Below are 26,413 nucleotides of genomic sequence, written 5' to 3'. Positions count from 1 at the left end.
TGTTCTTCAACTTTAATCCTCTTTACTCACCTTTGCTTAACGTTACAAATCACACATTGTGTTCGGGAACGGAATTGCCTCTGGCCCCGGCGCTCCAGATCTCTGCTCACGATTGATGTCCAATGTTTCTCTCATCCAACACGAGATGCAGAAGGCCCTGTTGCCGTGGATACGGTGAAATTCAGTGAGATATGGCTTCGAGGAAAGTCTGCGTGTCGCCACGGAGCTGTCGCGCGGTCGGAACATTAGAGGCAGGATGAGATTGCAGAGGCGGATTGCTTTGATTCAGCGCTTTCGGTGGCCCGGGGTGGGGGTCGGGAGGGGGGGTTGTGAATGAAGATGAGAGATAGAAGAAGGAAGAGGGGGGCCGTGGGCCGTGGTAGTGATGAGAGTCTCTGCCGCACCATTTTTCACAGCAGACAAAAACATTTGCCTGGATATCAATTTGGAGGCGCGCGCAGAGTTCCCCTCCTGCCCTGCCATCCATCATCTTTACCTCACCCCCCCTCGCACCACCTACACCTCCTCACCTACGGAGGCTGGAGGTTGAGGCGGGGCGAGGGCTTCCGAGGGCCGGTCTTCTTGCATTATGCTGTCGTCCGGACTCCGCCCTGCGCCGAGCCCTTATTGGCACCTTCGCCAACAGCCCATCAGTCATTGCGCCAGCGTCATCCATCAAGCGCGCCGATCAATAACTGGCCACGCATTCATCACACAGAGGTGCCGGTGGTCACGCGATGCGAGTGTGGGGGTCTGAGAGTCCGACACAGAGTCCTTTATGTCTCAGTTTGTAGGCGTTTCACAGGTGTGTTGTTATGTTAACATTTAAGCATTAACATCCAGCTAAATGACATCTTAAAGAGATCATGAAATGGCGTCTGCATGCTTGTGTACTCTTAAACATCGCTGTCTCAGATCAGTGGGCGTTTGCTGTCGTTCCGTCCGTGTCAATGTCACACTCACTGGTGGATGTCAGTTACCGGTAGAGCTCGGCGCTGACAGCTCATAAGTTTCTCAGAGAAGCTGGCTCAGGTCTTCTCATCCAGACGGTGAAGTGATGCTAATGCTCAGGGTTAGCAGCGACGATAACTCAATGCGTTTGTGTTCTCACGTCAAGCCGCGAACGCCAAAGCTGTTAATGTGCAACTTTTAGTTTGTCTTTAACACATTCCTTTAAGATTCTGTATGGTTCTTTTAAGAAACTTTTACATCCAAATCACTTTTTTTGGTAATAAGACAATCTTTAGGGAACAATAAATGGTTTTCCTATGGTATCCAAGATTGGAAGAAAGCCTCAACCCGTAGTTGTCTAGTGATAGGTAGCATCTTAAATTTTCAATTGGCTCTGTTAACGTTTTGTCAATTTAAGTAACGTACTTTTTAATAATTTGTCCAAAACAAAAAGTTGACGTTTACAAAATGTTAAGTTGAGGCCTGAAATTTGGTTTACAGTGGATCTTATAACAATTATAAGTTGAGCTTTCGGGTACAATATGATGGGAAAGGCAACTGTCGATTTGACTTCAACACAAGTCAGGAAAAATATGAAAATGTAGCTGCATTTATATGTGTAAAAATAGAGAGGCAAAAGTTGAAGTTTTTGTTACTTAGTCTGATCGTGTAAGCCTTACGGATATCTATGCAGTAATATGATCCAAAACAATGACATAATCAACATTAAGAAGATATAAGCATTTGAACGTTCTCTCACATAAATGCATAATTTCGCACTTTCAAGTTTTCTGACCAATAAAATGTCTAAAATCTAGAGAAACTATTGTCCTTAATTCTTTTTTTCTAAAGGAAATGATCTCAATGCATCAAACATGCTACTCATTGGCTGATTTTGTCACCCGTAAGAATGCACACACATGCTAACATTACATTGACATCAAATAAATGAAGTAATAAATAAAGAATGTGAACTCATTGTTAACTCAAAGAAACGCATCGATTCAGACACTAAATCAACGGAGCCTGCTCTCTGTTTTCATGTCATGTGAAGGCGTCTTTATACATCTTTAAAGCGCTTGTGTTCTTATTACTCATTCATTTTTCTAGCTGTATCGCTGTCGCTGTGATGTCACCGTGATCTACTGTAAACCCTCCAGGTCGAGTTTGTTGCAGGAGCCCGGCAGCCCAATCTCAACGGCGTCTGTAGAACCAGTAACGGAACACTGTGGGTGGACCAGCGCGTTTAACCCCGCGGGGCGGAGACGCTCGGGTCAAAGGTCAGGCGGCCACACCTGGGCCAGCTGATCTGCAGGTCGCCAGGGGGTCAGGTGTCACTCTCTCGTTTCAGCGGAGCTCCATCTGCCTGTGGCCTGGATAATTCACGAGCAGCAAAACACGCTTTGTCACTACCTGACTAGAACAAAACTACCGGCTAGTTTAAGCAACGCTAAGATAACGGAGGCAAATCTCAGGCTGTTGAACTAAACAACAAATTGTTAACAACAACCCAAAAAGATTCGTTAAATGAAATGAATGCACATGTTCATTCGTAGTTAATGAAGATTTTAAGTAAATAATAAAGATTGTATAAAAAGTACCTTTGTCCCAAACATTTTCAAATGAACTTTTATTTGCACTTTTGAGCATTATGTCTTCACGCTTGTGTTTATTTGCACGTTCCGTCCACTCGACATGAAACAGATGTGTGACGGGCGAATGTATTTCTGCTCTTTGACCTCCAACACCTTACAAACCCACCGCTATACAGCGCTAAATATTTCATGGCACACCTGTCCGCCCTCCCAGACTCCACGCGATGTGTCCAGCGAGGCGGTGTGGGCTGGATGTAAGAGGAGCTCACGGGAGATAATGGTGCGACACTATTAATAATAGACGCATCGATGTAATCGCAAACTCGGCCTGTCACCTGAGAAGAAGCGCTGATAGCCCAGCAGAAACTACGTCAAGTTTTGATCTGCTGTAAATCTACCGATGGCCTGCTGGATAACAGACCGTGGGTCAGTAGACGTGAAGGTGTTTGGTTGTAAACAGGCCGTTGGATGACAGACTCCACCTTGATTTGAACATTTTCGGGAGAAAACCACTTGCTGGGGGCCGCCGGCGTCACTGTGGGGTTATGTCGTGATCAAAAGAGCCCACCCTCCAGTCTCTGTAGACGGCACGTGCCTGGCCCGGAGTTAACTTCCAGTCTGTGTTTTGTTATTACATCATTTACATAACAATATTTTGTTGTATATTAATTTCATTCAATTACATTAAAACTACTGAACCGTTATATATTCTTTGTGAATGACTACGGGAAGTTAAGTTTGGGCCACGTCATTTTTGTTTATGTTGTTACAGCTGAAACAGTTTATTTGATAAACAGCAGTAAATACTCTGATATGTACTGTAGTAAGGTCAAAAACACTACAGTATCTTTTCTTCTGAGATGTAAAATAGCTTTATTGAAAGTCATATTTTATATTTGTTGAAAATCATACATTTATCATGTCGTTAAACCCGTATATGACTCTTTAGTCTGTGGAACGTTAAAAGAAGATATTTTGAGAAATGTCTCAGTGGTTTTGTGTTCACGGTGGAAGGATGGTTTGGTTATCAACGTTCTTCAAAATATCTTCTGCTGTTTTCTGAGGAAGAAAGAAACTCGTACAGGTTTGAGATTTTGAGGTTTGAAAAACGACCTCTGCTTGTTTTTATCAGGAGCAGAAATAAGGAGTGACGCGAAGATCTGTCTCCTCCCAGCTTGACCTTTTAATAGGAGGCCAGTTGTTAAGTGAATTTCGGGAATCCCATAAACACAAATTGCCGTCCGTAATCTCCTGCCAGGAGCGGAGAAATATTTCAGCGGCTGGTGATCAATCAGGCTCTTAAAGCCCTTCATGGCCTCGGCGAACCGAGAGAGAAAAATGACATAATGCACCGCAGCCCGCTTCACATAAAACGGCACGCGGAGACCTTACTGTAAATGTTACTGTAGTTTTCTTTTCGGAGGTCGTGTTGGTCAAATTCCAGTAAAACATCAGCAGCTATTTGCCTTGATTCCAGAGTAATATTACCACATAAAAAATACTGTAGTATACTTTACTATTTACTATAGTAAACTGTAGCGAAATCCATAGAATTTTAACCCTTAAGGTCATTGCACATTGAGTCCGAAATTTCCGTACGTTCAAAAATAAATAGGAAAATTACAGACTGTATGTACAATGACCTTAACAATAGTAAATATAAACGTATACTACAGTATTTGTTAATGTCGTTGAATCAGTTTATTAATTAACACTACACAATACTAAAGTGTACTTATTAATTAATAAACTATAATACTCCATACAGTATTCAACCATTCACTACCGTTTAATATAGCACATACTTAAGTATTCTACACTTATTACTACAATTTATTCATTCACAACAGTTAACACTTCAAAATACTGCAGTACTGTATACTCGGTGTATTAGTAAACTATAATACAACATACAGTACACTACAGTTTACTATAGTAAATACTAGTATTTATGGTACAATGTGTGGGATTTTAGACAAATGTAAAACCACTGTGGATTTGCTCTATATTTTCATTCGTCTTAAGAATGCACAAGTGTGGCATGATTGAAGTTGTCCTCTGATGGTACAGTAAAAGCTGTTTTCCAGGTAGGTAAACCTGCGCTCGGCCTCTCAACCAATGACTGGCGAGAGCGCTTGTGTAATAGGGGAGGTCACCGGCTTGCACTCCTTAACACTCTGACCCTTGAGCTCATGAGGCACGGAGGTATTTCTTTCACGGGGATATCGGAGATGTGTTTTGGACAGGTTAAAGGAAGAGTGGTAAGCAAGCTGGGATCCGTTTGTACCCGCTGTAACTTTAATGGGCCCTGATAAAGATGGATCCCGTGGCTTTGTGATGGATTAAGTCACAGAGCACCGGCATGGAAACTGATGCTTTTATCTTAGTTTATTTAGGCCAAGTTGTGGTTCACCACACATTTAGGTTCTGGACATTAACATTAATGAATGACCAGAACACTTTCTATGAGCGCAATGCACAAAACACACATCCTCGCGAATAGAGAACCTTCTTCTTCTATCTTGCAAAGTTATTGAAAAATGCCACGACATAGTTTTGTTCAATTCGATTTCCAAAAAAACTCTTTTTATAATGTGCATTGTTGCAAAGCAATTTGAACACAATTTAAAATAAAAACTCATTTTTTGTAAATTCTGCTTTAAGTCGTTCAATTACTATCAAGTGAAAGAAAAATAAACACTATTTCCTGTAACATTTTTACCGTAACTAGAATCGGTTTAGTTAAAAATGCGCTGTACGGAATAAAGACATTTTCATACCGTCTGTGCGAAACCCTGAAGGCTTTCAGATGGAAAATATTCATTATTTCAATGAAGGTATTGATATTCTCCATATCCAAATAGTGTGAATTAATACTCACATAAATCTGCATGTGTTTGAGGCACTCGTAGTGTTTGAAGTCACACGGGCTCAATGTCTGTAAATCACCAGAAGTGAAACGATAGATTTTCCGGCAGGAATGCAGCCGCATGCACATAACTCAGACGGAACAGCCACGCTCGACCCCTGGCTGCTGCCGATAGGGTGGGTCAGAGAATCGACACGGCAATTGACCCTTGTTGACCCCTGCGGCCAATAAGGCTAATGGTGGCGTTTGGGCTGAAGCGGCAGGCGCGGGGTTCTAACCCGACTCATTAGATGTGACCTGTCTGACTTCAACTGAACTCTCCCTGCAGAAAATAAAGCAGCACAGGGTTCATTGGTAAATAAATCAGGATGTGTTTTTCATGAGTGCGCACAAACTTTGAGTTTGCCTTGGCAAACACTTAGAACATCTCAACAAATTATTATCTTAGATATTTGTAATGAGATCATAGAATTTTTTATTACATAAACACAGGAAAATATGACCAAACCGCTGCTATGTGTTTTTGTACTACTCGCAAAACCAAAGATCTGTTAATGATTTATTTGTTCACCTGCAAGAAACTAAAAACCTTGTGAATTTACATTGATGGAGACATATTGAAACGCTATAATATCACAGATCTGACAGGTGGGCCATGTCAGAACATCCAAGAACATCCTGGCAGCCACCCAGCAACAATTTACTGCCAGATCACCCTAGAAACCACCTAGCAACACCCTAGAGAAATACCAGGGCCAAAAAACAAACTGTAGACTATTTTTACACTCTAAACTAAAACTTATTTAAGAACTAAACTCCATTTTTTTCCCTGTTGGGGGTAAAGCCTGCAGATGGAAGCTTCTGGTGGATTTCTTCAAACAAGACCGTATAAACAAGATTTCTTCAACATCTGTTCAGCAACGTAAATCACGTGATGTCGATGTGAATGTTTCCTGAGCAAACGGACCACTGGACTGGCGTCCACTCCTAAATCATCACTTCATCTATATTCATGTATATGCAAAACTGACTTATGAGTTTATTGAAAGATCACAGATTCTCTCACAGATCATCTACACTACAGACTCAAATGTACGGTTGTTGTTTTTCTGCTGTTTGTAAAATGTGTGTGGGATTCATGACTGATGTTATACATACAAACATCGTGTTCATCACATAGAAACACAGTTAAAGCCGTCACTTCTGCTGTCCAACTATAGCTCAAATAATTGTCTGTTTGTTGGAGTGTTTGGGAAAACGTTGTTTGTAATGTTTGCAGCTGTGAAGTTTAAGGAATATTTACAGTGATTTTATCTGCTCATCTGCAGACTTCAGTCTAATCCAAACCCTTATGTCATAGATTAAACACACCCGAGAGAGAGAGAGAGAGAGAGAGACAGAGAGAGACAGAGAGAGAGAGAGAGAGAGAGAGAGAGAGGTTATATCATTTACTAACATCGCTCACTGACATTAATCATTCAATATGATAAAAGTATCATGTTTTTATAAATTGATATTTATATTGAAATGAACTTATTTCTATTACTCTTGATTATTTTACTTTCACATTTTTTTAATTACTGGAAAACTATTCAATAAAAAATAAAGTTCTCACTCAACGTCCTCAACTGATATGATAGACACTGCTTCGATTATCTCATTTTTACACAATCTTTAAAAAACAACTTTACAATTTGGTTCAATGTACTTTTATGAGTTATGCAGTTGAATTACATAAACAATTTTTTTATTATTATTTAAACTGATAGTAGAAATTTAACATTTATGAAAAACATATTACATGGGAGTTGTGACATCATGCAGTTATTTTCGTTAGTGCCCTGAGCATCCTAGAGGTTTATGGAAAACGCCTTTTTAGACGTTAGTGCAACGTGGAAAAGACGTTCTTGTTTTCTTTTACTTTAAACATACTTCAAACTTCACAATCGCCATTGAAGCTTTTAGTACACACCTGTACTAAAAACATAATAAGAGACGGTTTGTGTATTCTGTGACTAAACATGTTCACACAGATTTTACGTACACTGTGTTAACTAAATCATTGTTGCTTTTTCGGAAATACCACATGAAAAATATCAGTTCATGATATGACAGTTGATAACTCGTAATAGTTCTTTACATTGAAAATCCTAATAAGTTGATTGAGTGAACTTGTTCCCTTAATACAATGTGTGTGTGTGTGTGTGTGTGTGTGTGTGTGTGTGTGTGTGTGTGTGTGTGTGTGTGCGTGCGTGCGTGCGTGCGTGCGTGCGTGCGCGTGTGTGTGTGATTTGGATAAAATGGCTCCAGTCACACAGGATATATCAAACGTTCCCTTCATATTAAACTGTGAAGCTCTTTAATTAAACTTCTTTTAATTAAACTTCACTTGTTCTCATGGTCTCCAGTAATTGATTCAATTTGTCTCTCTTCGTCTGTTGGTCCTGACCTCTACTTACTTAATGAATGAATTGATCAACCTTCAGTGTGTTTTGGGCTGGTAAGAGGATTTTGACATTTAACTGCTTTAATCTTGTGTTGCGTGGAAGAATTGTACAGCGGTGTAAATGCCTGATGTCTGTCAAAATAACCACGGTGATTAAATAGCAAATATGTATGACTTTGTCTTTTCTGCTTCAGATTTATCCATAAAATTTGTTTTTCTATGCATGTTTTATCTTTTATGTAAAAATTCCAAATGAAACTCACAAGTTCCTTTCTTTGCATCCGTTCAGGTGCAGCGTATTTTAAGCAGCAGGAGAAACAGATGAGCTGATGTGAAGATATTCAGTGACCTGACCCTGGATTTAATCAAAAGTCACATTATAGTAGGAATACACCTCCCTCTAGTGGAAACAAACTGAAGTATCCTACAGGAGAAAATAACTATGCATAATTATATAGAAGCAGCAGTATTACACTCTTAAATATAAAGGTGCTTGTTTGGTTCCACGGAGAACCATTCAGTCAAAGGTTCTTTAAAGAGGCATCTCTTTCTAACCTTTTTATTATCTGAAGAGCCTTTTTTGCCAGTTCAGATCTTAAAGGTTCTTTACGGAACCAAAAGGTTCTTCTGTGGCATCAAATAACCATTTTTAAGAGTGCACTGAAGTTACAAAATCCTCTACAGCAGTCCAGAGTTTTTTTTACAAATAAGACGTTTATTCAAGCACACGTAAAGATGAATTAATAATATTAAATGGGAACATTGCAGTATACATTACGTTCGGGAAAAAAATTATAAATAGTAAATTATAAGTTATGTTCTAAATGACTAAATGACTAAATGTAAATGTAAATGTAATGTTCACTTAATGAAAATGTTCATATACATTTAGTAGGCTAATCGTTTATTGGACAGTATACTTTATATACTTTATATGTTCATAAACAACAAAACTGCACTGTAAAAAATGTCTGTAGAAATCACAGTATTACTGGCAGCAGATTGCCACTAATTTACATTTATGTAATTTACTGGCAAGAGTTTTTTCAAAGATAAATGATCATTAAACATTAACAAGTCTTTATCCTTACAGAAAAAAACTATAAAATAACAGCCTCATGCAAAGCAAGTTTATTATAGTGGTTCCCAGAATGCCTTGCATCTGGCTGTTATTTCATCTGGTTTTTTTAGATAAATATTTGTTAATGTTTAGTTATTGGCAACTAGCTGCAGAAATACAGCAAAATCGATTGTAGTGCTTTAAGTATTAAACCTTTATATGCACATTTACGCATTTGGCAGATGCTTTTATCCAAAGCAACTTACATTACATACATATACTACACATTGGTGTCTGAGCAATTCCTGGGATTGAACCCATGACATTGGCGTTGCTTGCAGCTCGCTCTAACCACCAAGATACAGGAAAGCTGTAAATTCACTTTTATTTCAGAATGACCGAAACTCAAAGCTGTAAACTAGTTTTGTACTCAAAGTTCATGACAGAAAGTGTGTAGATTCACTTACAAAAATGACACGTTTGAGTATACTTACTACATCAAATATACTTGAACTTGTAAGTAAAGTTATGTATTTTAATTATACTTGTTCATAAGGGTCGTACAACAGGTTCATTCATCACACTGGCCACGGAAAATCACTTCTCACTTTTAATTGTAAAGTAGTATTTAATACTGTATGTATTATTGCTTTCTGATTTACTTTAAGTCTCAAAGGCCTTGCAATGAGAAGACAGCTTGAAGCTGAGGTTCGGAGACTCGCAGACTCTGACAAAAGAGAGCGAGAGTTGTTAAAGATGCTGTTCTCACCTAAATCATCACAAACTGTCCTCCATATCCACAACATCTCCACCCTCAGCACTGAGTGCTGCTGAAATTATTACGCCGCTGATTTAATTAGGAAAAGCAATCCCAATCTTAAAGCAAGTTAATTGAGAGAACTTATTCAGTCATGTTGACGGCTTTATGCGTGTTTGAGTAAGTATTATAAGGTTTGTTTTTCTGATTTTGCATAATATGTCTTTAAATCTTGCACAAAGTGATCGGGCGACCCATTAACGATCATAATAAACTCTTTTTAAAGCGGCACGCTTTATGATTTATCTGCCGTGTGCGGTGCTGCTGATGCTCACACTATCTGGCTGCCTGACAAATAGGCAGGATGCAATCTTACAGCCGTGCCATAAATCTGCAGTCCGTGAAAAAGTTGAGCTGAGATGATAAGAAGTTTATGAGGGCCAGCGTGCACTATAACAGGTACTCGAGGAGGCATCAGAAGAGAGAGAGGCTCATGCTGATGTACACCTCATGCTTGTGACACTGTTAAGATCAAGAGAGTTCAGTATAGATACGTTACTTTACTGTGTTTTATAACCTGTATTCAAAACATAGCTTTGAGGGTGTTAATGTAATTGAGTCTGATGCACTGTGAACGCTTTAAATAAACAGGACACAAATGTCTCCATCAATACACACCAGATACTTCACCCCAAAACATTTGAATATCGACATCAGAGTTAAAATGTGAACTCTGAGTTGATTTACACACAGATGCGCAGCTTTTCTTTTTTTCTGAGTTAGTTCTTGCATCACAACTACGACACGCCATCATCAATGAAGCTCTGATATTACCATTCATCATGGCAACGGCACCAAAAAAAGCAACATGGCGTCAGAAAGCGTTTCAGGCACACTTACTTTCCACTCTGTATACAGTGGATTTACTAATGTGCTGAAAATGACTTCACAAGTTAGATATATATGCAGATAATAATGATGGCAGGGGGTATGCTTAGGGGGACGGGGCTCGAGCTTGCAACCGGCTCGACCCCTTTGTAAAAAATGCACAGGAAATGACAAAATTGCACTCGGCTCCTAAATTGCTCTCCTGAAATCAAAGTAGGCCTACATCCCTATGAATGAATGAATGCAGCCTCTATACATGACTAAAGGATCCTCCATAAAAGTCACTGAGATGGTCTCTGTGTGATCTAAATGTGTGCCATGAATTAATGACTGTATTAATTAATAAATGATTTAATTAAATAATTAATGGCTGTATGAATGAATGAATCACTGTATGAATGAATACATAAATGAATGAATGAATAAATGACTGACTGAATGAATGAATGAATGACTGTATGAATGAATGAATTAATAATTGAAATAATGAATGAATGAATGAATGACTGTATGAATTAATAAATGACTGAATGAATTAATGACTGTATGAATTAATGAATTAATAATTGAAATAATGAATGAATGAATGAATGAATGAATGAATGAATGAATGAATAATTGAAATAATTGAAATAATGAATGAATGACTGTATGAATGAATAAATGAATAAATGACTGAATGAATTAATGACTGTATGAATTAATTAATTAATAGTTGAAATAATGAATGAATGAATGACTGTATGAATGAATAAATGACTGAATGAATGAATGACTGTATGAATGAATGAATGAATGGCTGTGTGAATGGATGAATGAATGAATTAATGGCTGTGTGAATGAATGAATGAATGAATGAATGAATGAATGAATAATTGAAATAATTGAAATAATTGAAATAATGAATGAATGAATGTATGAACGAATAAATGAATAAATGACCGAATGAATTAATGACTGTATGAATGAATAAATGAATGACTGTATGAATAAATGAATGAATAAATGACTGACTGAATGAATGAATGACTGTATGAATTAATTAATTAATAGTTGAAATAATGAATGAATGAATGAATGAATGAATGAATGAATGACTGTATGAATGAATAAATGACTGAATGGCTGTGGGAATGAATGAATGAATGAATGAATGAATGAATGAATGAATGAATGAATGAATGGCTGTGTGAATGAATGGCTGTGTGAATGAATGAATGAATGAATGAATGAATGAATGAATGAATGAATGAATGGCTTTGTGAATGAATGAATGAATGAATGAATGTGGGAATGAATGAATGAATGAATGGCTTTGTGAATGAATGAATGAATGAATGAATGAATGAATGAATGAATGAATGAATGAATGAATGAATGAATGGCTGTGTGAATGAATGAATGAATGAATGAATGAATGGCTTTGTGAATGAATGAATGAATGAATGAATGAATGAATGGCTTTGTGAATGAATGAATGAATGAATGAATGAATGGCTGTGTGAATGAATGAATGAATGGCTGTGTGAATGAATGAATGAATGAATGAATGGGGTACATCACTTGCGCTTTAAAAAGAGGGAGGAGACGGAAAGAAACTGTGTTTATCAAACCTGCTCCCGGTTGCGTTTCCCAAAAGTATAGTCAGTCATCTACGGTCTCAGGTTCTGTCGTTCCAGCACAGTTCAACCATTCAAGTCAACTCTTCTTTCTCCTTGTTGTTTCTTTTTTTTTCTTCGAATTTATTTTATTTGGGTTTTATGTTATATTGAAATGTCTCGATGATAATATAAGTTTACGCTGGACAGTTATGTCATGAATGCAATGTAATATAGATATTATTATTTGTACTATGTTGCTGTATTTGCATATATTATGTGTATTAAATGTGAAGCAACAATAAAAGAAAATCCCGCAGCAGACTAGGTTGTGGCTAGAAGGGGTACACGGCCGGAAGTGACGCAAAATCTCACCATAAAATAACATTACCTAACGCCTACACCTAAAGCTAACCTCATAATAATTAAAAACAAGTAATGAAGTGTTGCCAGCGTGAGAAATATGAAGTGGTATTGAGGTGCATGTGCCCAGTGGAGGTAGCTGTAGATCTTCTAAACACACTTTGAGCCACAACCGTCCGCCCGTTGTTATGGTAACCAGCAGGCCGGTGTGTTTTGCGACAGGTCGTGTTTCGTACCGTAGCAGAAGCAGCGGTGTTCGGCAGATGGATGCGGTGTTCAAATGTGAGTGTTTTTCTTTTATATCAAATCATATATGATGTTTTTTTGTCTTGTATATAGATACATGGAGGAAGGGAGGTGACAGACACAGTGTTCTTTGACTCTACATGAAACGCATGACAATATTTGCATATTTGTATGTTCTCTCGCTTGAACCCCAACAAACATACTGTGGCGCTTTCGCCTTTTAGGATTATTTTAAAGTAACACTATGTTTAGCAGCATCATGATGTTACACAGATTTACATGTACCATGGGAATACTATGGTATTGATGCAAATGACGAGTGTAGGCATGGTCTTCCACCCTAAGATTTATAGAATATGATCATATATATTTCATAGTATTCCGTTCTAGTTATATTAATATACAGTATGGATTTAATTATGATGCATCACAGTGATCTGTATCTGTAGTTATATGTTATTAAAGGAATGGCTCACCAAAATATGAACATTGATGCTATCCAGATGTTGAAAAAGACTTTCTTTCTAAAGTATTTTAAATTAAAATGCCATCATGTTATCTAGGGGGCTCAAAACGGCGATACTCGAGAAAGTTATGATTGTAAGAATAAACAAAAGTATTTTGAATATTAATTTTGTCGAGTTGATTTGATTTCAGTCTGTTCTTGAATCCTGAAGTTATATACCGATGTAGTCTGGTTCACAAACAAAAGTAATGGGTCATCATAATGACTGTATAATGAGTTTTTTAATAGCTTTTCTATAAATTGTCATTTTCTGTAAATGATGTGTATATCGTCATGTTTATCAGCATCCACGTATATGTCGTTCCAAATTTTCCCTGTTACTTCTACTAATATGATTATGTTATTCTTTCTTGGTGATGTTGTTTTTCCTCAGAGCTCCAACACTTTAGAGATGCTCACCGGATACGAGGCCAGCCACCGATCATCGGGAACGTCACATTTACGTCCTCCCGCCTGTTAAACAGCACATGCACCTGTTATGCAAAATGCAACCCTGCAGTCACTGGAAGAGTCCTGTGACCGGGCCTTCCTGAACCCAGGGCTTCGCCAAGCCCACCAATGCCCGTCATCCCCATTCCACGGAGGGTTCGCTCCTTCCATGGCCCTCACACCACCTGCATGCACTCCGCCTGCGGACCGGCGCGCACCGCCCAGCTCGTACGCACCAAGTACAACAACTTTGACCTCTACCTGAAGTCGCGATGGATGTATAGTTTCGTCCGCTTCCTCCTTTATTTCGGCTGCAGCCTTTTCACCTCCCTCCTCTGGGCAGCCCTGTCGGCACTTTTCTGTCTGCAGTACGTCAGTGTGCGGATTTTCCTCCGTCTCCAGTACAAGCTGTCTGTCATTCTCCTGCTTTTGGGTCACCGCCGGCTGGACTTTGGCATCCTCAACGATCTCTTCATATACAGCATGCACATCACCATGTTTCTGATTGGAGGGCTGGGATGGTGTTTCATGGTGTTTGTAGATATGTAAGAACGAACTACAAGTGTTAAGCACAAGTCTGTTATTGTTAAACTCGTCTAGATTTGCTGTTTGACTATACAGCCTTGTACAGATGGTATGACACTCATCCATTCCATGACTTTTACCGTTCACCCGTTTGTAATCTGTAATCTGTTGTGAGTGTGCATGGGTTGTTGTTTTTTAAAGAGTGAAATGTGATATTTGTTTACTAATGCGATATGATTTTCTGTATATTGTCATGTTTCATACATTTTTGTATGCGTTCAAAATAGAGGAACAGTTCCACCAAAGCCTCTTTACTCATGCAAGTAAATGATGACTTCTTGTGCTTGGATTTTACAGTGTTGTTTCACAGGTTCTCATTCAGAAATCCTCCTCCACTCGTGGCTATCAGCAGATTATTTGTGCCATCCGCAGTCTGATGCCCCATGTTGCATTAGTGTTGTGTTACTGGCGCCAGCCTGGCATGAAACGGAAGTGAGTTAATACAATCTGCTATTGTTCCAGGATCAAGACATCATATGCCTCATACTTGGCCAAGCACAGCCTTTTGTTCTGAAACTAAAGGGACACCATTGACACTTGGTACAAGCCATTGTACAGCTCAACCCGCTGAGGCCATTGCTCTGATGAATTGATTCGTGTTCAGTGACCACATGACCAGAATATCACCTGTGTCTGATGACCAGTTGTATATCAACTTCTGCTGGTGTGTTAAGATGGACGTGGTGGCATAGCGCAGTTCAGAAACCTCTCAGGAACTACGTCGTAACACTATGAATAAAACGGTGTGAGCCTAGAGTATAACTGACGCAGAATTGTTCAAGTTTGTTTTAAACTAATCAAATATTGTATTGTTTATTAATGACTCGTATAACAGCAGTTTAAAGAAGAGAAAACAGATGAGGGTTAAATACACACATTTTCAGAATATCTATTAAGGGTTTTTTCTTTCAGCAGAGGAAGACAAACTCCCACTTTGAATTAAAGGGACCGTTCACCCACAAATACAAATTCTGTCATTATTTATATACGCATTTATACAGGCCTGGTACAGTGATCTGACAAGAAACTTTTACTCTATACACTAGGCTTTTGTCTACATAATTTAGATTCCTAAATGACCAATAACGTTTGCTAATAGGAAATGTAAATGTTCACAACAGAGAAACTGGACAATTGAGAAAAAGGTGATAGAGTATATTTTGAGTGCATGGACAATTCAGATGCACAAATCGATTTGGATTTATGACTAATGAAGTTTCGCAATGAATGTTGTGATGGGGCAAATTGTTGCCAGATTGTGAAGATTAACTATTGTTTTTGAACATTTCATAGCGAACATAAATGCCTGTAAACAACAACATGTTTAACGTGCTATCGTGGGTTGTAAACAAAATGTCTGTAAACGAAACATGTTAGACTTGTTATCGTGGGTCGGTTGGTTTAACAGTTAAAAGGGTAGGCTTACAAAAATATAAAGTAATATGCAATGTAATTTATGTAATGTAATCTGTAATTATAAAAAAGTCAATTTACTCTGACTGCGAGTATTTTAAAATGTAATGTAAATTTAATTACAATACTTGATTTTTGGAATCGGATTACGTAATCCAGATTACCTGTAATTACCCAGGTAATTTATAATCATAGTTCCCTGCATGCATCATTTTTTCTGTTATTAAATGGACAGGTCATTATTTAATAGATCATACAAGGAAGTATTTATTAATAAGAATTGATTTTCATTGTCAGGAGGATGTTTTCGGGGAGAAATGTCCCCCCAGACCCCGCCATTAATGGAAGTCAGTTGTTTATTTGGTTATCATTATGTTTATAAGACATTTTTCTAAAAGAAACATTTTTTAAAACAACGATAGAACCATAAAGCTACATTAAATATTTATATAAAAAATATATTTTATATTCAAAATAGGCATGAAGGATGTTGAATCGCACTATAATTAAACTTTGATATAAATACGATCCAGAGAATTTGTTTAATTGTTCGGGTAATATTATTTGTCCAGAACTTATTATTTCAGTAAACGTTTATTTTTTGAAGAGTTTCGCGCTGAGTGAGATCACGTGTTACCATTAGGGGGTCTACTTCGCCTCAACCCGTCGATTCATCCGCGCCGAACCTCAACACGGCAACTTCATCACGTCAGTGTTCTGAAAAAAAAACAGGTATTTAAATAGTGAAAATACACGCTTTAATTCTCAAATAAATACCAGTATAAATAAATAACCTATTAGAATATATATATATATATATATATATATATATATATATAAATTGTTTGGTTCCAAAATGAGGTCCAATTACTATCAATCAAACGGCAGTTGATTTGTTTTGCTTTAAGCCACAATAACAAAAAATACAGCTCACTAACACAATAAAACATGATAACATCATAAAAAACATGATTTAAAAAAGTGTCATTTGGGATCCAAACTCTTCATATGTAGGTAGCTAGTCAGTTCGCCTAGCCTGCAGGCTTTAAAAAGAAATAATATTGGTCCGACTGTGTCTTTAAAAACTCCTGAAGGGGTTTGATGATGTCAGACTGAACGCAAAATCACTTCCTGAACTGTCGGTAGAGAGAGAGAGAGAGAAAGAGGGAGAGAGAGAGAGAGAGAGAGAGAGAGAGAGAGAGAGAGAGAGAGAGGGAGAGAGAGAGAGAGAGAGAGAGAGAGCTGTGGATAGAGGAAGAGAGAGCAGTCGATGTGAGGAGGGTCTGGAGGACTCGGACCCGCTCGGAAACTTTACATCCACGGATATAAGCGGCGCGTCAGAGCGTCTGTATATGGAGGAGTGAAACTGCGGGTAAATATCCGACACGCTTCATCTTTATGGTTGGACTGTATGGTGCAAACGGGCCATATTGTATCTGCCATTAAACATATTTACATTAGTGAGAGTCATGCGTTCATACTGATGGAGTTAATCCAGATAGTTGCTGAAACTTCATGTGTGTATGGATCACGAATGTCCGAATGTCGATTCCTGTCAAATGCAACTTAATTCCAGTAATAACACCGCAGTGAAGGAATGTCAGTGTGTTTTATTGTGTGTAAATGAAGCGTGTGCGCGCAAGCTCCTTACTGTATGTTGTGTAATGCGTGTGAGTTGTGTATAAGTTGCGTCACTGACCCCCTATAGCGCACATGGATTTAAAACAATGCTTTAAGATGAGAGCCTCAAATGGACGATACGTGCCATCAGAATTGAATACTTTTCATCTACTCTGCTAGTTTAGATGAAGTAGTTTTTGCAAGAACAGACATGTGTTTATTTCTTTATTTCATTGATTGATGTATGTCATATATATCTATAGATGATCCTTTTAGAGAATTCAACTGTATATGCAATGCAGCACATGTCTATGATCAGATGTAAATGATGTTTACTGTCGCATAAATTCTCAGCGGTTTGATCAGTTCAGCAAAACACACATGGATTTCACATGTTCTGCTCACGTGATCCCATCGGTCTGGCAAAGAAATTGACATGAGCAAAACAGGTTTCACATGTGTTTTTTGCACATGTGTGAAATTGATGTGGCTTTTCTGTAAGGCACCGGATGTCATTTTTAAACCCACACATAAACAGAATGACAAGCACACGTGGCTGAAATCGCTTTGATACGGATCGTTTTGGGGCTTTTAATAAGGAGTTTGTGTATTTTAGATATAATGGTTTGTTTTTCAGTTTTGTTCGTTGAGAGATTATTCAGACGATGACTAAAGTGGAGGCAGGAAGTTTGGTCAGAAGGGAGAGTGCATTGCGGTATGGTGTGTGTGTGGTGACTGTTGTGTGTTGCTGTCTGGTTTCCAAAACATGTGACTGTGTGCACAATGCCTGCTTTCCTATGCAACTAACATGCGCTCCATGACATTTTCTGCGTGTGCTCCATGTGTCTTTGTCCGTCTAGATCAGGGGTGTCAAATCCAAATGTATTAAGGGCCGTGCCGCCATGCTGAGGGTTTGCTTAAAAATGTAGGGGCTAGACATACATTACAGTAACTGCATAAAACTTTTTTTGTCACTAAGGTTGATTTTATGATATAAAATTGCACGTTTAGTTAGTTACGGGCCTCATGCACACGCTTGATTTAGCTGCAGGGCCTCAAGAACTGCACACATGCCATATATCTATGAATCTGAGCACCTGAACACTAGGCACTTACAACACGAATACATTTTTAGAGTTATTGCACACCACATTGCACACCATATATGTATGGGTCGAGCACTTGTAACATTAAAACTAGGGTGCACGATAAATTATCGGTCATTTTCAATGTTATCGTATCGGCCGATAATTACATTTATGCCGATATATTATAGCCGATAAATTATGAATAATTTCCTCTGGTTGAACCACTTCAGCTGCTCACAGTTATAATCCAGCACAGTTCTGTCTTTCTGTCGTGATCTTTCACTTACTGATATTAGCACAACATTGTTGATGTAGATACATTATGTAGATGTTTATCTACATAATGTGTAAATATATAGGAAAGAAAAACGCTGCCTGAATGCTTTCTGTCTTGAGATCTGTTAGACTCGTGGCTATTGAGAACACCTTTCTTGGGATGCTGTGGAAGAACATCTTTCATTTGTTTATGAATTAAACATTATACCAGAAAAGTTTAAAAGAAGAAATTAAGAATCTTTAATAAGTGTAAAGTAGGCTCGGTACATGATTTTCAGGAGAAAAACTAATGTTCAGTCTCAGAAAATGTCATGTTATTTAGATACGTCATATCGACCAATATATAGGTTATCGTTTTCTCCAATGTTCAAGTATTATCGGCTTTCGGCCAACATTTACATATCGATCCATCCCTAATTAAAACACTAGGTATATAATATAATATCATTGCGTTGCCTCTGGGTTATTTCACAATGCTCTAGCCGAGAAGACAAAATGGCACATCATGCATCTGTTCGACAACACCTTAAATGTACATATTAAAGAGTAAAGGATGTATATGTTTTTCTTTTAAAATTCTGGGAAGCGTTCACCACGATTAATTCCATGAAAGGTAGACCTAAACATAACTGTTGCGAGCTCAAACAGGATGGGCCAGGTAGGCCGAATTAAAATATGAAGGGGCGGCCTAAAGAAAAAATGATATCATGTGAAACCTGGTTGGTGAACAATGTGAAAAACAACCTGAGATTCTGTATAAAGTGTGGAGTCAGATGTGCAGATTGTTAGATTACTTCAGATGAACTCTGAATATCTCACTTTGTTGGCTCTAGCAAATCAAGTTTTGAACCATTGGCATCTGGAAGCCTTGTCTGCGAAAGGCTGATTCGCCTCAACATCACATGCAGGATATTTTTTTTCTGGCAATGGCATGCTGTGAGCGTCGAAAAACATGCCCAAAATAAATACAGTTTCCTTTAGGTTGTTGAGAAATAAATGCCTGTACGATATGATATGATATGGGAAAATGTAGAAGTTAGTTTGGCGAAAGGTGGATAAGAACCTGATTGATAGCGTCAACATTACCTGTCATGTGTCTTACCCAAATCCCCCCTGGCTACAAACCTGAAATAATAAATGAGGTCTTTGTCAAGCAAAAATGATTTATAAAGCAAAATGTCAACAGGACTTTGTTATAAAGCACATGGATTACAGCAAAACATGATAGAGCAAACAGTCAACAAGATGTCTGATATTGTATTATTTGGTTTTCAACTTGCACTTGAAAGGACACATTCATGGATTTATAATGTCTAATCTAAACAAATTAGAAATGGTGCTTTTTACTCTTAGCAGACTTAGAAATGATCTTGTCTAGGATTAATATATTTTGCCATGGCTACCTTAAATACGGAGACCAGATGCTCGTCTGTGAGGCGGGTCTTTGGGATGTTTTAGTCGGCTTCAATACGGAGAATATCTGATCGCAGGAGTAGGTGCTTCCGAACATAGACATGCAGCTGGAAGGCAAAGGTGTGGCATCGATTCAGGGAGTAGATGTGCAAATTCAGCTGCCCCAACTGACTGGTATTGGGCTTTTAAATGAGTATTACATTGCATTCAATGAGTTCCAATTGCAAGTGCTCAGGTGCAGTGTCAACATCAACTGTAAATGGATTTGCGAACAGGTCGAAGTTTTGAACTTCTGTGATTTCAAAATCATCAAATCTCCTGCTGATTTCCGCTTTCAGGGTTTTCAGATTGTCGGCATACCGTTCAGTCGGGAATGTGATGGTGATCGTGTCGCTGACTATCTGGCAAACGGGAAAATGAGACCGGTGTTTGGGCGCATTTGGCCCTCCCACAGGCGCAGTTTTATTATAACCACATTCACAGAGACTCGCATTTTAGTGATTAGCTGCTTTTGATCCTGGAGCTTACATTAAAGAAATTGTTCACTTTCAACATACATCTTCATGATAATTTACTCACCCCTGTTGTCATCCAGGATGTATATGTATTTATGTCTTTAGTCGAAAAGAAATGAAGGTTTTTGATGATTACATTCCAGGATTATTCTCCATGTAGTGGACTTCAATGGACCCCAAACGGTTGAAGGTCAAAATGACAGTTTCAGTGCAGCTTCAAAGGCCTTTAAACGATACCAGACGATGAATACGGGTCTTATCTTGCGGAACGATGAAGGCCATTTTCTAAATAATTTTTATATGCTTTATAAACCCAAATGGTCGCCTAGTCCTGTTCCGTGAAGCGTGTTCACGACTTCACGTATTGCGTAATTACGTTGAAAAAGTGTTATATCACACAAAAATGCCAAGTCGATCAGCCATTTTTCGTTCTCGCGCTGGGGATTGACTTTTGCTTGCTTTCCATGAAACCCGCGATCTCAATGCGAGTATCAAAAAATTGTTGCAACACTTTACCCCAACATAACCAGCGCTCTTCTGTGTGGTATGGCACATCCTCATGCACGCAATGTTCCTCCTCTGAGGGCCATGAATTGCTGGTGATCAAAACCCGTGAACGAATAAAGATTACTGCACACAACACACCATACCTTATCCATAAAATGTTTTATAAATTCTCCGTCTGTAAACGGCTTGCATGCTCTTGCTATTTCTTGGTATCAAGAACCGGTTCCATTTTAGACCCGGGGATTTGATAGAATGCATTCACTCGGTTCTGTATATCGATTCCTTTTCAATCACTCTTGAACGGCAGTGAGCATTATACAGTTGTATTTGTCTGCCAGGACCTGCGACAAGGACCTTATCTCATTACGCACATGCGCAATTCATTAGCATTGGCACTATGAACGCAGCAAACGTTCAAAAGTTTGGTTAAACTTTGTGAAAAAAAATGATAGCATTGACACATGCAATATTTGTGATAAAGATATTTCGTGCGAGGGAGGAAGTTCCTCTTATATGATGAAACACATCATTAACCTGAAGATATACACCGTGTTTAAGTCTCTCAGCCTCGAGTCCTCCCACTGCAACGCACCAGAAAACTTGCAGCTATAGCAGCGTCTCACACTCGGTTACAAAATACAGATAGAGATGAAAAGACAATCAGTTTTGTTTAAGCTACTTTAATTGAGAATACTATTTAAAAAAAAGAAATACATGCGGTAAGCTACTGGACAACATGTTCTAGTTTATATTAAATTATATTAATTTGAATTATTAATTCAATCACTTTTTTAAAAAAATCTAGCAACTGCATGTTATATATTTTATGTTGTATGTTTGTGTTATACTTAAATACTTTGGCTTCTGATTATTCCTTAATTCCCTTGTGCTAGGCACCTTTTTAGCTTTATTTACGTTGTATACAGTTATCACTTAGTTTCACCTAGAACTAGTGTTGAGTAGATTCCGACAGTGCCACCCGCGTTTCATTGTTGTATTGTCAATGACGTATTTTTAAATAGCAAATGGCCACATTAAAATAATAACCAGAATTTGTTGGAGGGCCTGATTAAAAGTCATGGCGGACATTTCTGGGCCTTGTAATTGACACGTGTGATCTAGACTATACCGTATGTTGTTGTTTTTTAAGCATTGCAGTCATGCCCCATGTGCCAGTCGACTTGTCTTGGTTCTCACTTTGCATGCTGAAGGTTTCTAAATCCAGGTCTGCAGAGATACGGGCATCTTCAATGCTGCACATTGCTGTCAAATCTACACCAGCTGTTACTGCAAATGTGCTCTGTATAAATCCAGTGCACACTTTTCAAAGGCTGATTCTTAAAACTGTTCCCACCTAAAATGATGTGCACAGGACCAGCGGTTATTTATCTTTACTAACCCTGAACCCAACCCTTAAGCAACACATAGATCAGACTCAGAGTAAGTTTGGCATTCTTATGGCTGATGAAGAAAAGTCAAATCTGTCAACATCACTAGGTCTCAGTTTCTTTCAGATTAAAGTATAAAATAAAATGCCACAAAGTCATTTGTTATGTTAACTTTGGGTTGCAGTAAAGGCTAAACAGTAACTGTTGATTTTAATGTGAAGTGTAATACAGAACAACCCTCACAAACCACATGCATTTCACATGTTTTGTGCACATGTGATCAACACATGTTTCACATCCCTTGGGTTTCACATGGGAATTTACATGGGTAAATTACGTTTTACACGTGACCACGTGTTTTTGTGAAATTGATGTGGCTTTTCTGTAAGGAAAAGGTTAGAACTAGAGACGCGGATCATTGTTGGACAATTTCTTTGATCAATTTATAACCATCAGGTTGGCTTTAGAATGAAGAAGGCTGAGCATTTATTTATAGCACTAAGTTGGATAATACAGTTTTTCTCTGGGTTATACAGTAATGAAATACTTGACCAAACAACATAAAAACCTGTACAAAATATAGTTAGTCAGACATGTGCAGGGCTGTACATTAAATGTTGCACATAGCACCTGTGCTACAGAGTTTTGGAGCACAGGCCAAGTCACAGTACAGGTCATCTCATAAATAGACAGGTATGGATAGGGATCGAGATCAATGGACACGATGCAGCCGGAAAACAAGTTTTATACACTTAACGAAAATAAATAATGGTGCGCCATTGGTTAACCTCACACACGAACAAGTAGGTATGGGCGAATTGTATTGCGATTCACGCTAATTATACACGTCTAAATCTAAATCGATTCAATGTTTTATGGACAGCTCTTCTGTGAACTACGGCTTTTTGACCAGTAGGAAGTACTGCTCTATCAAAAATCCCTACAAGATTGAGTGGTTTATATACTTCACACAACCAGCTCTGCCAAACTGTATCGCATGCGTGCAACACTATTACATTTATTCGATTTTTGTGTGACATATATACAATAAAATGTAAGTGGTCTGGGCCGTTTTCAAATAATGCAGCTTGTATTTTCTTCCGCGACTATGTTGTATAGGTTTGTTCATGATTTTTTAGGACAAGAACTGTACATGTTGGCATCTGTCTGTGCGACAAGATACAGATTCGACAACTAAAGATATGTATTCAACTTGACAAATCTATTTTGCTATCCACGGTAATATGCTTTTGTTTTTTCACACATCACAGTAAGTGTCTTTCTGTAAAGTGCATTCTCACACAGAGTTCATGCGGCCGTGTCTCAGCGCATGAAGCATGTCTTTGCTTTGGCCTGCCGCCATGCCTCTGATGACGCTCAACAGCTGTATTTGTGCACCGTGTCCTGAGTTGCCTTCCCGAGGCCTTTGCTCTATCACACATTCCACATGGGGCTGAAGGGGCAGTCGGGGTTTGTCTGGCGTTCTTTCTGGACCGAACCCTGACGGGCCTCAGTATTCATGGAATAAAATGAGCTTGCGCTCTGCGTCAGATCTGGGCTGTAATGAATCTGTAGATTAAACGCTGATGACATCAGCGTGTGATGTAATGCATCTTCTTGTAATAGACATGATTGGTTGAATTCTAGATGATTGACAGTTTAGGCCGGTATATTATTGCTGATAAATCATAAATAATTTCCTCTGGTTAAACTTCTTCAGCCGACGCTGTTCACAGTTAAAATACTGTACAGTAATGTCTTCTCATTCATACGGCATTGTTGATGTACGTAGGTACAGTATATAGGTACACTATTTAGGAATGAGTTAATTATAGAAACAAATTCCTATTATATGAATCAGACTCAAGCTTGAGACCGTTTATGTGGCATTTTCTGGGTTGCTTTGGAAGAACCTCATTTGTTTATGTTACCTTGTTTTCTTATTAAAGTAATTTAATCTTAGGAAGTATTATGTCAATATTTAGAGACTGTAGATCGGCTATTGGCTTCCAATGTTAAAGAATTATCGGTTAGTTATCAGCCAAAATATACACAACGGTGCATTCCTACTCTTATGTGTTTGTTTTGGGTTACGCTTTACCAAATAACCTCAAACGATTGATCATTTTCAATTTAAACGTATCCGGGGTTGAACCTTACAGCAACATTTCTGTATTATAAATTTCTGTGTAATCTAAGATTAAAGTTCATCTCATATGTACCCGGGCAATTCCAACATTATGGACGTGACATGTTGCGTTTTGGACTTGACATAAAAATCCTCAGAGAATGAATTTGTTACGATTCTATCGAACCATCTGTTTATATTTTACTAAACCCTTGTTGATAGAGTCTTAACATAGAACATTTGTTCATAGACTGACATTTATTTATTTTAAATATGGATGTGACGACAAAAGGACGCGTTTTTTGGGAGACGACCAACTTTGTAGGATTTCTGTGAAAAAAAATGCACAATCCTGAAGCAATAATACCCAATGAATGGAGAAGATGGAACATAAAATAATTACTTTATTTTACTTAATTTTCATGTGTCCATTTATGAGGAATATGAAGCGTCATGGATGTGACAATCCTGAAAGTGGTATTTACCTGACTATGAGAAATAATGCACTAGAAATAAAACAAAGGCTTTACCAGATCTCACGTGGGTATTTGAACCACCAAATGTAAAAATCTGTGCTGTTACTATAGTAAAAGCCGTTTCTAAAACTAAATTTTTTCATGGTAAAGTTGAATTGCCCTTCCCCTTGTTATTATCAGTGACTAGACGTCCTCTTATTAATAGTAACTATCCACCTGTCACCGGTCTAGTCCCTTCGACACCCTGACCATGTCATTCACATGTCATGATATATCGAGGTAAGAACCAAAAATGTGGGTGGAGTGACCTTTTTTGTTCGTCGTGTTGTGTCTCATTGGTTGGCACTTAGCAGTGTTTCTGTGCCCTCAGATGTGAGAGCGTTTAGAGAGAGACACGTCAGGGTGGGGCGAGCATGTGAAGCGGTGAACAATAAACCGTAGATGTGTTAAAGACAATGACTGTGTGATTCAGTGCAGAGGTTTGATAGTTTGTGTAATGAAAAGGCTTTCTCTTGCCCTCCCCTCCCCCTGTTTCTCTTTGTGAGATTTCTGGTAAGTGACACGGCTGGCCTTTGGCATCACGCCTGGCATGATCACATGATATGGATGTCACGCCAGTGTGTGTGTGTGTGTGTAATTCCACATAAATGACTGTGGACTGTGTATAATGTATAATTCCAGCAGGGCAGATCTCACAGGGACTGTAAACACTTCAGAGCTCTGAGCGTTTTCCACTTTATTGGCCTTATGTTGTGTGTTTAGAAAGGATTGAAGCCGTTTATATCGCCCTCGAAGATCTCCTCGCAGGTATCTGTGGCTGTACGCATACGCGTGTTAAAACACGCACACGCCTTGCCAGTAAAGCTGGCCGTCGTCTCGACTAGCACGCTAACAATGCTTTCCATTGTCAAGTTAATTTGTATATTTGAATGTTTTGTATTGAGCGATCACAGATGAAATGTTAAGGATTTCCACAATGTAAACACTGAAGTGCCCTTATTAGTGATGTTTACTAAGGCCAGGGTCATTGGAACTATTGCTTTGGATGGGGTTTGTTCACATTTCTAACCATTCAACTTAAAGCATATGTCAAATCATGCATGAGCGGGTTGTTGTTATATCTGGATGGTGGACTCTTTTGACACCATTGGGTAGTCAAACATAATGATGCATTTGTTTTCATGTTCTCAGCTTATTTAGCAATTACTGCGTAGGCCTGTCCATTGCAACATGCCTTTCAGTATGTACTTCAAGTTTTAGAAATAATATTTTAATC

General features: G+C 38.4%; 2 protein-coding genes across 2 annotated transcripts in view; both read left to right on the top strand.

The window, feature by feature from the left end:
- The first annotated feature begins 13,711 nt into the window (after positions 1-13,711).
- tmem250 (transmembrane protein 250) lies at positions 13,712-14,398 on the top strand. The gene has a single exon (XM_079451122.1). It carries the CDS (start codon positions 13,858-13,860, stop codon positions 14,275-14,277), a length of 420 nt encoding a protein of 139 aa, XP_079307248.1. The 5' UTR covers positions 13,712-13,857; the 3' UTR covers positions 14,278-14,398.
- Positions 14,399-16,885: 2,487 nt separating this feature from the next.
- The window catches only part of nacc2 (NACC family member 2), a 35,923-nt gene continuing 26,395 nt past the window's right edge, over positions 16,886-26,413 (top strand). The window contains exon 1 of the mRNA XM_079487094.1: positions 16,886-17,098. The gene's annotated coding sequence lies outside the window, so the exon portion shown is untranslated. The remainder of the gene's footprint in view (positions 17,099-26,413) is intronic.

This window comes from Barbatula barbatula, assembly GCF_947034865.1.
Source record: "Barbatula barbatula genome assembly, chromosome: 2".
In the NCBI taxonomy this organism is placed as follows: domain Eukaryota; kingdom Metazoa; phylum Chordata; class Actinopteri; order Cypriniformes; family Nemacheilidae; genus Barbatula; species Barbatula barbatula.
This window is presented reverse-complemented; position numbering and strand designations above follow the sequence as displayed.